The 13,894-nt window shown below is 41.0% G+C and overlaps 1 protein-coding gene across 1 annotated transcript in view; it reads right to left on the reverse strand.

The window, feature by feature from the left end:
- KIAA1549L (KIAA1549 like) overlaps positions 1-13,894 on the reverse strand; it is a gene marked incomplete at both ends in the record, with an annotated part of 125,206 nt that overhangs the window by 25,946 nt on the left and 85,366 nt on the right. Inside the window, 2 exons of the mRNA XM_084263630.1 lie at positions 1,140-1,318; positions 11,155-11,282. Of these exons, the coding sequence (XP_084119756.1) occupies positions 1,140-1,318; positions 11,155-11,282 (307 nt within the window). The remainder of the gene's footprint in view (positions 1-1,139; positions 1,319-11,154; positions 11,283-13,894) is intronic.

A 13,894-nucleotide genomic window follows, 5' to 3' on the forward strand; every position in this document is an offset into this window, starting at 1 on the left:
TCTTCTTCATATGCTTTCCTATGAATCTGTAACAGGCCTGTCATAGGTGGGATCCTTAAATAAATGGGTATTGGGTCTAACCTGCTAAAAGTCGGGACATGTGGATGCTTCTAAACATGGAGAAATTTCCCTCCCGCTTCAAATTGTTGGTTACAGGGAAAGGCTTTGTGCTTCCAGGTGAAATACTACAGTCTTCTCACAAATTTCAAGAAATCTAGGCACAAGAGAGCACGTAGCAGCAGGAATGCCATCCTGTTGGCTTAGAGAAAATAGATGCTGAAATCTAAATGTGACTTCCTCTGAGTTTGGAAACTATGTGGCACATCCGAGCTTAAAATACTAGTAATAAAATGAAATGCACCAGACTGCTCTAATCCAGGCCCACATGGAAAGCCCGGTGTCACTGTCTTTTACTGGGTCTCTAGCAGTAGCCCTCTCTGTTGCTTTTAAACAGCATCTGGAGGATTCCAAATGACCTTTAAATGACTGAGTTTGCAAACAAGACGCTTCTTGGGCTTGTCCCCATCACGTTTAACAACTACATATAAGCCTCTGTCCTTTGTAAATGAACCAGTCTTGATTAAATCTACATGAAAGCATGAGTGACCATACAAGTGTTGGAGCCAAGGCATGGGTTTTGGCCATCAAATCCTTGAGCCATCCCACTTTGTTCCCAGGAAACAATTGCCCACTCTGTGCACAGGCTGGAGTGCAGACTGAGCAAAGACATGTCCTGTTTCACCCCTTCTTGCTCTGAATGAGATGTTTTGTTCAGTATTGACAGATCAGCTTGGCACATAGATGATCCATATACATTTCTGTGTTCAGCCACAGAATTCACAGAGACAGGTATCCTTGTCTGCTCTCTGCCTTCATTATTCATCTCATTAAAACTCATGTAATAGGAGGGAAGGGTACTGAAAAGGTAGGAATACAGACAATTTCCTCTTCCAAGGCTGCATGTATTCCCAGGTACATTGCGAGAGAGCAGATCTTGTCAGGCCTCCAAGTCCCCAGCACTAATGGGACTCTACATAGCATCAGGGCAAAAAGCGCCCACCCATCTAACAGGCTTCGGATTGTTGCACCTACAGATGCAGCCGAGGAAACAGCTGAAGACGTTATTAGCCAGTCCTTACTTCTCCATTAATGATGGCAGATTCCTGGCTCCTATCTGACGCAGCATGAACAGCAGGCAGTGCCACAGGTTTGATAGCTATCAGCTGTACCGATCCAGAAGAGGTGTCGAAGGGGTCAATGGCAGATTTGGCAATGTTATCAAAGAGAATGCCTCCTTCCTCTTCATCACTTACAGGCACTAAAACACATCAAACTTATTTAGCATGAAGACAGAGATATTTTTATTGCATGTTCAAGGTGAAATCCAACAAACACATGCTTTAGATTAATGATGTACTCAGTGCACTCAAGGAGCAGGCCTAGGAGACCTTTACGCTGGAAAAAATTCCCATTAGATTACAGATAACATTATGTATTCAAATGATCATCCAGCACTCCCCCAGAGAAGGCTGATTTCCAATCTACACTAATGGGATACGGAAAGAAAGGAGAAAAAGAATGACACAGAAAATTGTATGAAAATTACAGGGAAAGTCAAAGTACATATTTACCCAGTTTTCACATGGAAAAGACATTACATGCACATACACACAAGCCTCCACATGCCAAGGCATCAGTAGTACACCTGATCTATCCCAAAATTCCAGCTTTCTGTGTCTTACACTGCAACAGCACAGGCATTCTCAAAATTCAAGAAATAAACATACTGATTTTAGCAGAAGTTAATAATGTTAAAAATTCCATCTGTAACAATGCAAACATTATTTTGTGTGTTAAAACATTATTAGGAAACTGATGCTAACGAGTTTATGGGGTTTTTTTTGCTTTGCAAAGCAGTACCTCAGGTTGTTGTAAAGTTAAACCATTCAAATTCTCAAGAGAAAGGAAACAGCTTCTGAAAAAGCTATTCAAAATTAAATGGCATGGTGAAGCATCTTTAGGTTTAGATTTCTATATAAATGGACAACCCTTTCCAATACAGTTGGGTCCTTTCTCCTACCAAGTTTGTTGTAAAGCGTGTATCACCTTGTCAAGCTGTTGAGTCTTAACCCTTTTGTCCCCATTTTTAAAATAAAAGAAAGACTCTAAAGCACAAGCACAAATTCTACAGAGACATTCTTGGAAACATTTTTGAATAATTATGCTATTAGAAGGAAGAATGTTTGCTCCATCTCCTAACTGACAGGAGAAGAGATCTTCTGCTAAAGAACAAAGTGGTTTGCTCTAGATTTATTTCCTCTGAAAATACACTCTGTTTTAATATTTAACCACTGCACAGATTACAATGGGCTTGTATAAACTCAGCCGGTTAGACAAAGTGATTCTGGTAAAAAAATATTTGACATCGGTAACAAAGTATGAACCCAATGAGTCAGCTTACTATAGTTCAGTCTGTAGTTAGTGTGGACTGGAGTTGACACTACTTGAGTATATTGAGAAATAGATGGGTTAAATCGCTCTGTCATTAAATATTATCTCTCCAGCCTCAAGAAACTGTCCAAATATAATAGAGGAGTCTTTATTGGGTCTGAAATCCCCTTGTCCCTCCTGGGCTTGTTCAAACACTCTGAATTCATATGCTCACCTAAGCAAGCGATTCACAAGCCTGCCTCACTGAACTTCACCACTGGACAGGCACTGAAGAGCATGCCACCAGGACACCACACCAGCAAAATCAGATGAAGAAAGAGATACTTGCCTGTTACAGACCACAATAGAACAGGAGGGTGCTGACGTGATAACAAGTATAGAAGTGAAGCATAGATGTTCTTTCCTCAGTCAGAAAACAACACGAAACACAGCCGAATTTCCACACTAGTGTTTCAGAAGGACGGCCCTTGCTGAGACCTCAGCAGTAATCTCCAAGCGCCACAGAGGGCATTACTAGCTACATACATATGGGTTGCCTCTTAGACTTCATTTCAGGATCAGAAACCAAGAGTTTTGCTTAGTTAAACAGAAATCCTTTGGTTCAAAGACTCATTACATGAAAAAAAAAGTAAGGGTAAAGAGAATCAGGAATCACAGTCAACAGGCATTGCTGATGTGGTACATTAACACCAAAGAGGATCCTGAGTATATCTGAGGAGATCCTCATCTGTGAGCACATCTACATCTACTGCAATGTTATGGGAACAGAAATAATAGCCAAATAGGACAAGAAATTGGAAGCCTATTCCACCTTAGGTTTTGTTCATTAATTGGCATTTATAATAGAGAAGTAGTTTTTTCCATTGCTCCTTTTTCACCAGGGAGTGATAAAAGAGTCTGTGATCTGCAATTACTGGCACGTTGCTGTAGTTTGTATTGGCAATGAACCATAAGGAAGTACTGTGGGAATTTTAACATTTGTTCCTATCTATCCCTTTCTGTGAGAATTTACAGCAAGCATTTATGACATGATTAAACCACGGCAACCTCTAAACATTAAAGGACAAGCTAAAGGGAGCTCTGAAAAGCAGGAGTCCTGGAGCATTTGTTGGTGCTCTGCGTGTCCCAACCCCTAGCCAGCCCACCCATCTGAACACTTCAGCTGGACAAGCAACTGGCAAGCATAGGAAACCAGAAAACCACATTTTAGAAGCACTCACAGATTTAAAGGGATACTTTTAATCTCTGTTTTAAATATTTTTATGGATTCATAGCTCTAGTCTTGCTTGTGCTGTGTGCATGCATGCACAGAAACACCTGGAAGTTCAGTGGTAGAAAAGAGAAAAAAAATTACTTAATCACCTACTCAACAGTAATTTCTCTCAAACATCTTGTGCTGAAAGTCTTATGCCACATAATCCACTAAGAATGTATTATTCCTCCTAATTCCTGCAACTGAAGTACATGAAGATATATCCAAAGCAATTATGTATTCAGGTTGAGTGCAAATTGCAGTGCTGATCAGCATGGCATTGGGTTTTTGAAGAGCAGGACCATCGCTGAAGCTTTATCTCCATGCCACTGCAGCTATTACTTTACAAGATCTACTCGATTAAAGCTGCTCCGGGGGTGCTAGCCCGAGATGGGGGTGCAACTCTGGGCTCCTTCACTGCGGCAATGCCAGCAGGTGGTGCTACCCACTCATGCTGCTGGTCCTCCAGGAGAGGTGCTGCCAAAAGTGGAGCTCTGAACGGTCCAGGAACCATTAGGTGGGATACTCTGGCCTTACCCAGAGGCTATTATGGGGGAGTGATGTCAGGTGGTGTGCAAACAGCCCGGGCTGACTCAGCTCACCTGGGCTGGCTGCCTGGGGAGGTTGACTCTGGCCTGGACAAAACCAGGGTATTATAAAATAAAAATTATACTCTTCTCAGCCTAAGATTTCAATATAAAAGCCACACAAGATTTCTTCTCTTCTCTCTCTTTCCCTCCACCCTGTCCTTCCTCCCTCCCTCAAAACATGTTTGACAACAGGAGGGATGAAATATCTGTCAAAACAAAGAACGAGAAAATCTCAATTTCCTGCTGATCAGGCAACTTCACAGCAAAATACTTGAAAGATATATGTGTGCAGTCCTTCTAGCAAGCAACCATAATATGAAATAATAGGAAAAAAATAATAGGAAAGCAAATAGATTATACAATTAAAATCCTAAGTTTGACAAAGAACAAACTAGGCCACAGATCTAAAAGACTATCTCCATAGGAAAGAGCCTGCATAGGAGTATTTCAAACAGAAATCTTGACTCCTCGACATAAATTAATAAATAATTTTGAAGAAAATCTCTCTATATAGAAAAAAATAGAAATTTTATACATCATCTAAACCATTTGTCAGCTGAGTATCCCCAGAAAGGTACGAACAAGAGCTCTTAGCAGTAAGCATGAGCTTCTGAAGGATTTGCAACCCTGTAAGTAAAATACAAGTTTCCTAACATCAGTATGTGAACCTATTCAGGACTGAAGTGCCTCTAAGACACCGCAGTGCAACAGGAGACATACTTGTGCACACATATGCATACTTTCCAAAATAACACCCAACACAGAGTCTGCAGTTCTAAACCTTTCACTACCAGCACAAATACAATATTTTCAAAGCAGCAGACAGCTTACAGGCTAATAGGAGCTCATGATTCCTTCTGGATATTATTGTCTCATATGTAGAGTCTGCTAAATACCAGACTATGTGTCTGAGATGTTAAAGTCCTGGGGTTGCCAGGGATCGTGAAATAGGAGTTACCTGAACAGGTCATGTGAGATCTCTAAACTGATATTTGGAAGCTTTTCATGAAACTGCATACATAGGATGTCTGTTTTTCTATTAGCTGCTTACTTCATTTGCTTTCTATGAACATTTCTTCTCCTCCTAAGCAGAAGCAAAGGCCTTTTCCCCTGTAGTTACATCTTCTCCAACCACATCTGCCTCCAAGTCCTTCAAAAAGAGACCATGTATTTCACAATGTTTGTACAGAATCCATCAGACCCTTTTCTTGGCTGGCACTTCTGTAATATCATCCTAGGCATGTTTAATAATTGGAAAAAAAAAAAACCCCACCAAACTAACAAGGATGGTAACTATACAAAGAAGATAGGAAGAGCATCCATCTTAGAGTGGGAGCTGCTGCTTTAAGAAATTAGTGCTCTATAAGCTTTATAAAGCCTTGCAGAAATTTGCAGTTTTCTATTTGTGCAATAGAACTGTGCATCTGTCATCTTCAGTGCTGACCTATTAGTGAAATATCAGAACCATCCAGGCTGACAGCGGATCTGATGGCATGAACATCTAACACACTCATTGCACTGTTACTTGGATGACAACTGCTGTCAGACTCAATTAGTGACAGTGTAAAGCTCATCCAGAGGGGCAGACAGACGTGAATTAAGAAATACTTAATTGCACAACCACCTGCAGATTCCAGTTCCTTCAGAGATCTGTTGCAACAGGCACCTTAGCAACAAAAGGTATTTTCTTGCCATGAGAAAAGAAATCAAAGTTTAGCTGAAAAAAGGCAAGCTGGGTGAGCTGTGCTCATCTAAAGGAAGCCAAAGTGTTTTCCACTCATTCTATACATGTTCTACCATGCCTTTGAATAGAGCACCAGGCTGACCCCAGTCACCCAGTACGGACAGCTCGGAGGTGCTGTTAGTCCTCCCACTCTCTGGGGGCGGAGGCGGTGGAGCAGTGGCACCTTTTGCTTTTGTAGCAGTGTGAAGAGGCTCAGAAATGCGTCTCAGTTCATATGAGAGCTTACAACACTTGACTGCCTCTTGCAAACCAAAACCAAGTGGAGAAAACAGTAGGAAATGGTATTGGCTGTGTCTGAAGACACAAAGGGTTCACTGCCACCAGCAGGATGCTAGCAGGGTCACAGCGCTCTCTATATTTAAAACAAATACAAAAAAAGGACAGTGGCAGGAATGGAAACAGTATGAGGAAATATGAGGCTATGTCACACAAGGTGAAACCTTTGGAGGAAAAAAAAAAAAGAATCAGCATGTAAAGCCTCTGGGAGGTTCACAGGAGAACAGTAACTCATATCAACATGAGGGATTTCAGCTGAACAAGTGGATGCTGTTCATTGCTTTGGGTTTTTGTTTTGTTTTGTTTTACCTCACTGTGGTCAAGTGTCAGGAAATTAGTCCAGAAAAACCTAGCAGTTTACTATGAGGAGGGGAACAGTTAAGTAAAGATCCCCAGTAACACTCGTTCTTGGCAAATGAAGTTAATGCTTCAGGATGAGGAATGAATGAGGAAAAGAATAGACTCCTCTCTCTACACCATAAATTCTTCTTAGCACGCTGATTTCTCAGCCTTTCAGAGACACGGGCATCACGAAAAGGAATCCTCTCACTTCTAATATGTGCACGTGCTCTACTGCAGTTGTCTAGGCTCCTTCCATACTGGAAAGAGAAAGGCAAGTACCTCCACCACAGAGAAGTCTGTCCCAATTAGCTATGACCCTCCAGAATTACTAGGAGCCTACTGGCTTAGGTTAGATTAGGAAGCCAACTTTAAGGGACCAAAATTTAGCCAAATGAAGCCCTTTCCACCCTAGCTTGTACTTCTCCCCACCTAACACAGAAAAGGCAGAGGAAGGGTTCTAGGTGTTTGCGAGGATGAGACAGATCCTGAAGCTATCTCTGGATCAAAGCAGATTGCTGCATCGCTGCTACTGCATTAAATTGCTGTTGTCATATTTCATTTGAGTTGCTACAGACAACTGCTCATAAATTCAGAAAATTGAGCTCTGACACTGAGATGCCACATCGGACACTGTGACAACTAGTGGCCCACACTTTTGTAGAATAAAGGAGACAGTGCATCATAGCTTGTCTGAGCTACATCCAAAAATCCCTTTGATTTTAGATAAGTCAATAATACAGCCAAGTTTTCCTCCCTTTCACTTTGTTCCCGCAGACACTAGATTTTCAAATATCACAAGAAAATGTGATATCTACAAAGAACAGAAGGAAAAAAAGAACTTAAAGTTTGTATGACAGCTTCTGTTTGGACAGAGAAAATGATAGTCTAACTGGAGTCTGAAACTTGAAAAAAATGGAGCAAGGCTCCTGACTGAACTGCAGCAGAAAAGTCACATCTATTTTTACAGACAATACCCAAATCCTTGTAGATAAGAAGTGCTCCAGCTTGGATTCCTAGGAGGAGGAAAGGAAGGTTTCTTACACTAGTTTGACTCTTTGCAAATGTTCACCTGTGATGCATATGCTTTCATGATGATGAGGTTCAAGTACAAAACTAGGCTCAACTACACAAGTTCTCAGTCCAAAAGGCATGTTGGGAGTCATGTTTCATTGAGAACTGCTATCAAGCTAAAGTTTTCCTTTTCTCAAAACAAGCAAGCAACCATGCCCTCCTGAAGATGCTAGTGAGAAGGTTGCAAGATCAAGCACTTAAAGGGTGGAAAGAAACACCCAGATAACATTCACCAGCTTCACTTTGTGAGGAGCTGGTGAAAGAGAAGAAACACTTTGTTGTAAGCTACAGTAGCTCTGAAGTATGTGTGGGTTCAACCATTTGCTTCTCCCTGAACGATGTTAGGCTTGATAAAATGATAGGTGAAAGTGCTAATATCCTGTTGTTCTCTTCCGCGCTCTCTAACAAACCCATCTTGGAAACTGTCAGTACCTCTGTCAGCTCATGTATTCAGGTCACGTATCTGTAGTATATGCAACAGGGCACTTCTAGAAAGGAAATTTCCTATTAAAATACTAAAAAAATGTTTTAGAAGAAAAACAAAATGAAAAAAAAAGTCATTATTCTACCAAAATTTGTAACTCTTGCAATCCAAATAGGTATTTTATTTGTGTTTTCTGTAGAAATAACACTCCGCTAAAGAGTGCTCCAAAACACCAGGTCCTAAGGCAATCCTGTCAGTCCATGCTGGTTTCACATTGTTCACTCTCAGCCCTGACACACTCAATTTGGAGTCAGTTTTGATGCAAGCCATATAGAGTTTATGTACTGAAGTAACATCCAGTGCTGTCATTTTCCCATGTAACTAAATGTCAGCAAGAAATAGAATCTAAAATTGGTCTGTAACTATGGCAACTAATGAGCCATTCTAACTTGGAGTCCCCAAATCAAACATGTGACCATCAAGGGATTCATTTCAGTTGGAAGATGCTGCTTTTTTCCAGAGAAGAAAATATGCTGCTGCTTTTGCAGACATGCGCACTACAGGCATCAACCTACAACCAGGCAAGAGAGCTGGAGCAGGTTCAGAGAAACAACTAGGAGAAAAGCAGCTTCTTTCTTAAGCTGGAAGGAAAAGCAGCCAGCATATTCTGCTGATGGTAATCACATTGGATAAAGATTAAAAACCCTGCAAAAACAACAAAATATCGGAGACAACTGTGTTTGAAAACATGGCACTGGGGAACAAAGAGTATGGTCTGTGATGAAAAGTAACGGATGCCTTTGATTTCAACTTCAACAGGCATTTGGGACCACACAACTCAGAAGTCAATAACGTGCATGTAAGAATAAGTGTGGAGCCAGCTCCATAATTCTGGTAAGGGGGAGGGTATTTCATCTCTCATGCCCACATCTTCTCTCTCAGAAACTGTTCTGAAAGGGTTGCAACAGCAAACTCTCAAACATACCTTAAACCATATGCCTAGAGCTAAAACATCCCCATCTCTTTACCAGGGAACAACGTGCTTATTCCCCTATCATATTTAAATGGGCAAACCCAGCTTCTCCTTTCTGCCCCAGGAGCTGAAGACAATCTATTTTATGAGTGGAGCATACACTAAAGATGTTTTCCCTACAGCATGAGAACTAGAAATCATTTACCTGCTTCTAACATGGAGCACTTTGGCTATATGAAGTAGCGTCAGTATTCAGGCTATTTTTTTTCAGAAGACAGACAGTAAAACGACCATGTAAATAAAGCAATTGTTTGTTTTCTAGCACAACTTTTAAAATGTGTTGTTATTTTTATCAAAAAGTTCAAGCAAAATTATAATGAAATCAACATCTAAAATAAAGGGCCAGTATTCCCTTATACTACATGACATTGTTTCTCTAAGTATCATGTGTATGTTATGGAAACACATTACAGTCCCAATCAGAAGAGAGGATGTTAAGTGTTAGTATATAGCAAAGAAACTAGAAGTTCTTACCAATTTTCTTTGAAGATTTAAAACCTAACAAAACAAAAGGAAAAACCCCCTTCATTAAATTATTTTGCCCACACACATAAACACCATCTGACACTGGTTTTGACTATTGACCTTCCTGAGTAGGGAGGAAAGGGGGCGGGGGAAGTCAGCATAAGTTACAGCTTTTAACACTGAAAACCATAAATGCTGTTGTCTCAAAGTCAGCAACATTTGAAAGAGTGAAAAAATAATTGCAACCCTTGAATCTTAAATCAATGAAAGATTGTTATGCTGTCTGTGGGGAAAAAAAAAAAAAACATCTCTGAGAAAGACCAGTCACAATACTTATTACAGGTCTGGAGTAATCAGTAAAGTCACAAGTCTGTCAAGAGGAAGGCAGTACAGGTGAACAAACACACAAGAAAAGAAAATCAAACAACTTAATTTCTCTACGTGTGAATCTGCAAATGTGCATAAATCTCAGTGAAGCTGATTTAAGAGAGAGTACTACATTTAGATCAGTGCTTTGGTCCTCACAAGATGTAATGCTCTGTGGTACATGTATGGAAGAACAGAGGACACTTAAGGCCATTTGTTTTTGCTGTACAGAAGAAAGGCCATCTCTGGGCACTATGTACCAGCCTCTAAATTGCAGTGTGTTCCGGCTAAAGCAGCAAAGCCTTTGTGGGACACTTTAGTATTGGCCATAATGATCATAAAGGGATGATAGGATTTGAAGATATGGTACCTGGAGGGTACTCAGGTGATTTTATCTTCATCCAAGTCCTCCTTTCCACACTTAGACCACATCCAGTTAGAGGGAAATGAGCAATGTGTTCAATGTTTTTATTCATACAGAAAACATAGCTATGGAAGTAAAGCGACAACTCAAGGGAAATAAGCAGACAGACAAAAGGAGAGCAAGGAACAAAGGGTACTGCGTTCTACTCTCACATGTTCCTGATACATCTCAAGTCACAACATCCTCACCATCAACCAAGTGCTCGTAAAAAAAACCCAAACCAACCAGCATAACATCCTAGCTGTATCAGGAAAAGCTGTAAACATTAATAACAAGGTACAAGGAGGAGGATAAGAGATGGACATCTAACACTTTCTCAAATTAAATTTTTACATAATTAATTCATCACCATCAGGTCCAGACCAGCTCAGCAACAGCAGTAATGGAAATTAATATCTTAGATCTCTACACAGGGAAAAAAAGCTGTAAACCTTGTCCACCTACTACGCAGCACCACATCTTCATTAACTTACTGCTATTTAAGGAAAAAAAAAGAAAAACAAGAAAAAAAAAAGAAAGAAAACTTGCAAAGGCCCAGACAGATAAACACCACAGTGTTTTGTGTGAGGTTGAGAAACAGCCCTAGCAGTAAAGAAAATACCCAACACAGCTACAAACAGGAAGGTACAGGAAGACGTTTTCAACACAGCCAGTGTTCATGTGGGCACAGCTACAGGGGTGACTGCAAGCAGCTTTCATCAAGAAACATTTCTCACCATTCCTTTTCCTTCCTTCGTCTTTTGTCACTTTCTGTGGTGCCATTACTTTCTGGAGGGAGCTCTGGCCCGAGCTGGGCTTCCCAGACCCATTGCTGATGATGGAGCCATTCTGACTTGGGGACCGGCTGCAAGTAACCATAGCAACAAGAGAGGCTGTGAGTTCTTCTTATAAACCTCATTTCAAGGTTATTTCATTTGCACAGTTTGCATCATTGAGTTTTCAAGTCTGATTTTGTACAAAAAGGAGACAGAATGTAAACTGCACAGAGAAACGAGGTAAAGGCAGGAACAGAGCGGCGGTGGGAGAACACGACTTCTCGATTAGCTCACGGCTGACAGGCATCGCAGTGGCATCGAAAGCAAACGCTTCTCATGCACAACCCCCACAATGACAGAAGCAACACTGCAGAGGACAAAAAACCCTGTTATCAATTCAGTGACATTTAAACAGCTAAAATGAAGCAGACCTTTGTTTTTATATACATGGCTAAACTAATTCCTTTATTATTTAGTCTGCATTGACACTGAACTGTTTTGTCAGCCACAATGCAAAATTCACTCACTTGACACAAACACACATGCAACGTGATAAGAAAATTATGTCCTTTTTTTTTCTCCCCCTTTTTCACATTTAACCAGCTTTGCTTGCTCAACCAGCACCATTATTTGCTGAAACTCCCAAGAAAATGCTTGCTTTAGTCAGGCATTTCATATCCTTGCCCTGAAACTGGTCCCTGCCCAGTGAGGAAGGAGGGGAGAGCAAAACTGCTGTAAGCCTTCAGTTTCAAAGAGGACCAAGAGCGGAAGTGGGCCGTAGCTCTGGTCTGCACTGGGAGCAAGCTATCAGCAGACCTTCTCTTCTTATGGGGTGGGTAAATTGCTCAAAGCACAAGTTGGGAAAAGCAGCCCAAAGTAGAAAGTGTTAAATCTGGAGCTACTCCATGTCCAGACAGGTCGTCACATTGTTTCTACACATCAAACTTGCCACAACTGAAATAAAAATAATCCACAGGACCCACATAGCTACTCATGCAACTATGTGTAATCTATCACTGAAACATCATGGCCAATGACAAAATAATGTAAAGAGCTTTATAGCCAGAAACTGGTGCTGAAGTAAACCAGTGGTACAAGCCATCATGAAAATTATTGACAATATTGATTCACCTCCAGTTGTGACTTCCTTGTCTGGTGTTAGCAGAGAGCATTTACTGTGGTCAGAACAGGAAAGGACAACTGTGAGAGAAGTAATTCTTATGGACTCCCTTTTTAAGGCAGCCTAGGTGGAGATTTATATGATTTGAAACAAGCTACAGAGCTTTAGGAGAATTTGGGGTGCATCCCAATTCATCCCAGCCCAGGCTGGGAATTTTCTTGTGAAACTCTACTGAGAACAAATATTCTCAAAAAGTAGTATTTCTCACCTACAAACCTGTCTGTCTCTCACTGTTAATGAATAATCTCAGCTCACTAAAAAAATTCATCCAGGGTCAGACCAGCACCTGAAAAAAACCTCTTCTGCTTGGGAACAAGGAATAGGCAAGCATGAGTAGCTTGCACAAGGATTTCTGCTGCCACTAATCTAATACTCATCCTTTTTAAGTGGCCGTCATATTAACAACTGTGACGTTTCCTTCAGTGGTAATATCAGAGAAGATATTCTGATCAGTTACCAGACACTTCATGGCAGTCTGATTTAAATTGACCTTTCCAGGCTGCAAAGTAGCCTGAATGAAGAGCAAATACATAAAGGTCAAGAAATATTTCTTCATCTTCAGAAGCCATTAAATCCCATCCCCAGGCACAGCTCTTGGGAATGATAAAAATACTAAAATTCTGCATGTTCTCACTTACTCAAGTAATCGCCCTGAAGGAGGCAAAACTCTTACTTGCTTTGAAAGGCACCAAGGTTCAACACATTTTATAATGAGAATAACTTTCTTGTGAATTGCTGGATGAAGTTTGCTTATCAACATTTGTTTAAACTTGTGCTGATTAAGTAGAGGGGGATTTCTGTGCTCAAAGTACTGAGTGAAGTGCTTAATCACTTTTGTTAGAGGATTAATTAATAGGGCTGGTTTACACTTGAGTGTGTGTGTGTTTACACATGGCTTTGGAGAGGCTTCAAAACATTTTCAAGAACAACAACTGCAAAGACTTAACCTGTGCTGGCCCAGCACCAACAGCCACAGCCAGCATCATGGTTGCCTTCTATTTGTCATTTCATCACTGGACAGAAGACTTCAAAAGGGACAAGTACTGGTTGGTTCACATGGACCATGTAAGTACTGGTTGGTTCACATGGACGGTGTAACCTGACTCCCACAGTTCAAGTGATTTATGGTGTGAACACTACGTTGCTGGCATTAAAGGGCATAATAGCAGTTTATGGCCAAACCCAGCGAAGCAATGAGAGGAACCAAGGGAGTTCTCAGCTGTCTTGCTCTTCTCTATTAGTACTCCCTGCAGGCAGATCGCTCTGTATTCCAGGTGATTTGCTATACGGCCAGAGAAGTGTGCCAAAACAGACACCACCTCAGAATCCTTCAGCTTCCATTCTTCTGTAGGAAATTCTTAACTTATGACCCGTGTTGAAGTCTACCCACCATGAAGAGTAGCAGAGACCAATCCTCCAGCCTTGTGCCATGCAGGCTGATACCTTCCAGCCTGAGGCTGCAGATAACTCCAGTACATCCTTGTCACTGGGTACAGCAGTTGGGCTGAGGTTTCTAAGCTT

The sequence above is a fragment of the Gallinula chloropus genome (assembly GCF_964237585.1).
Source record: "Gallinula chloropus genome assembly, chromosome: 4".
Lineage (NCBI taxonomy): Eukaryota > Metazoa > Chordata > Aves > Gruiformes > Rallidae > Gallinula > Gallinula chloropus.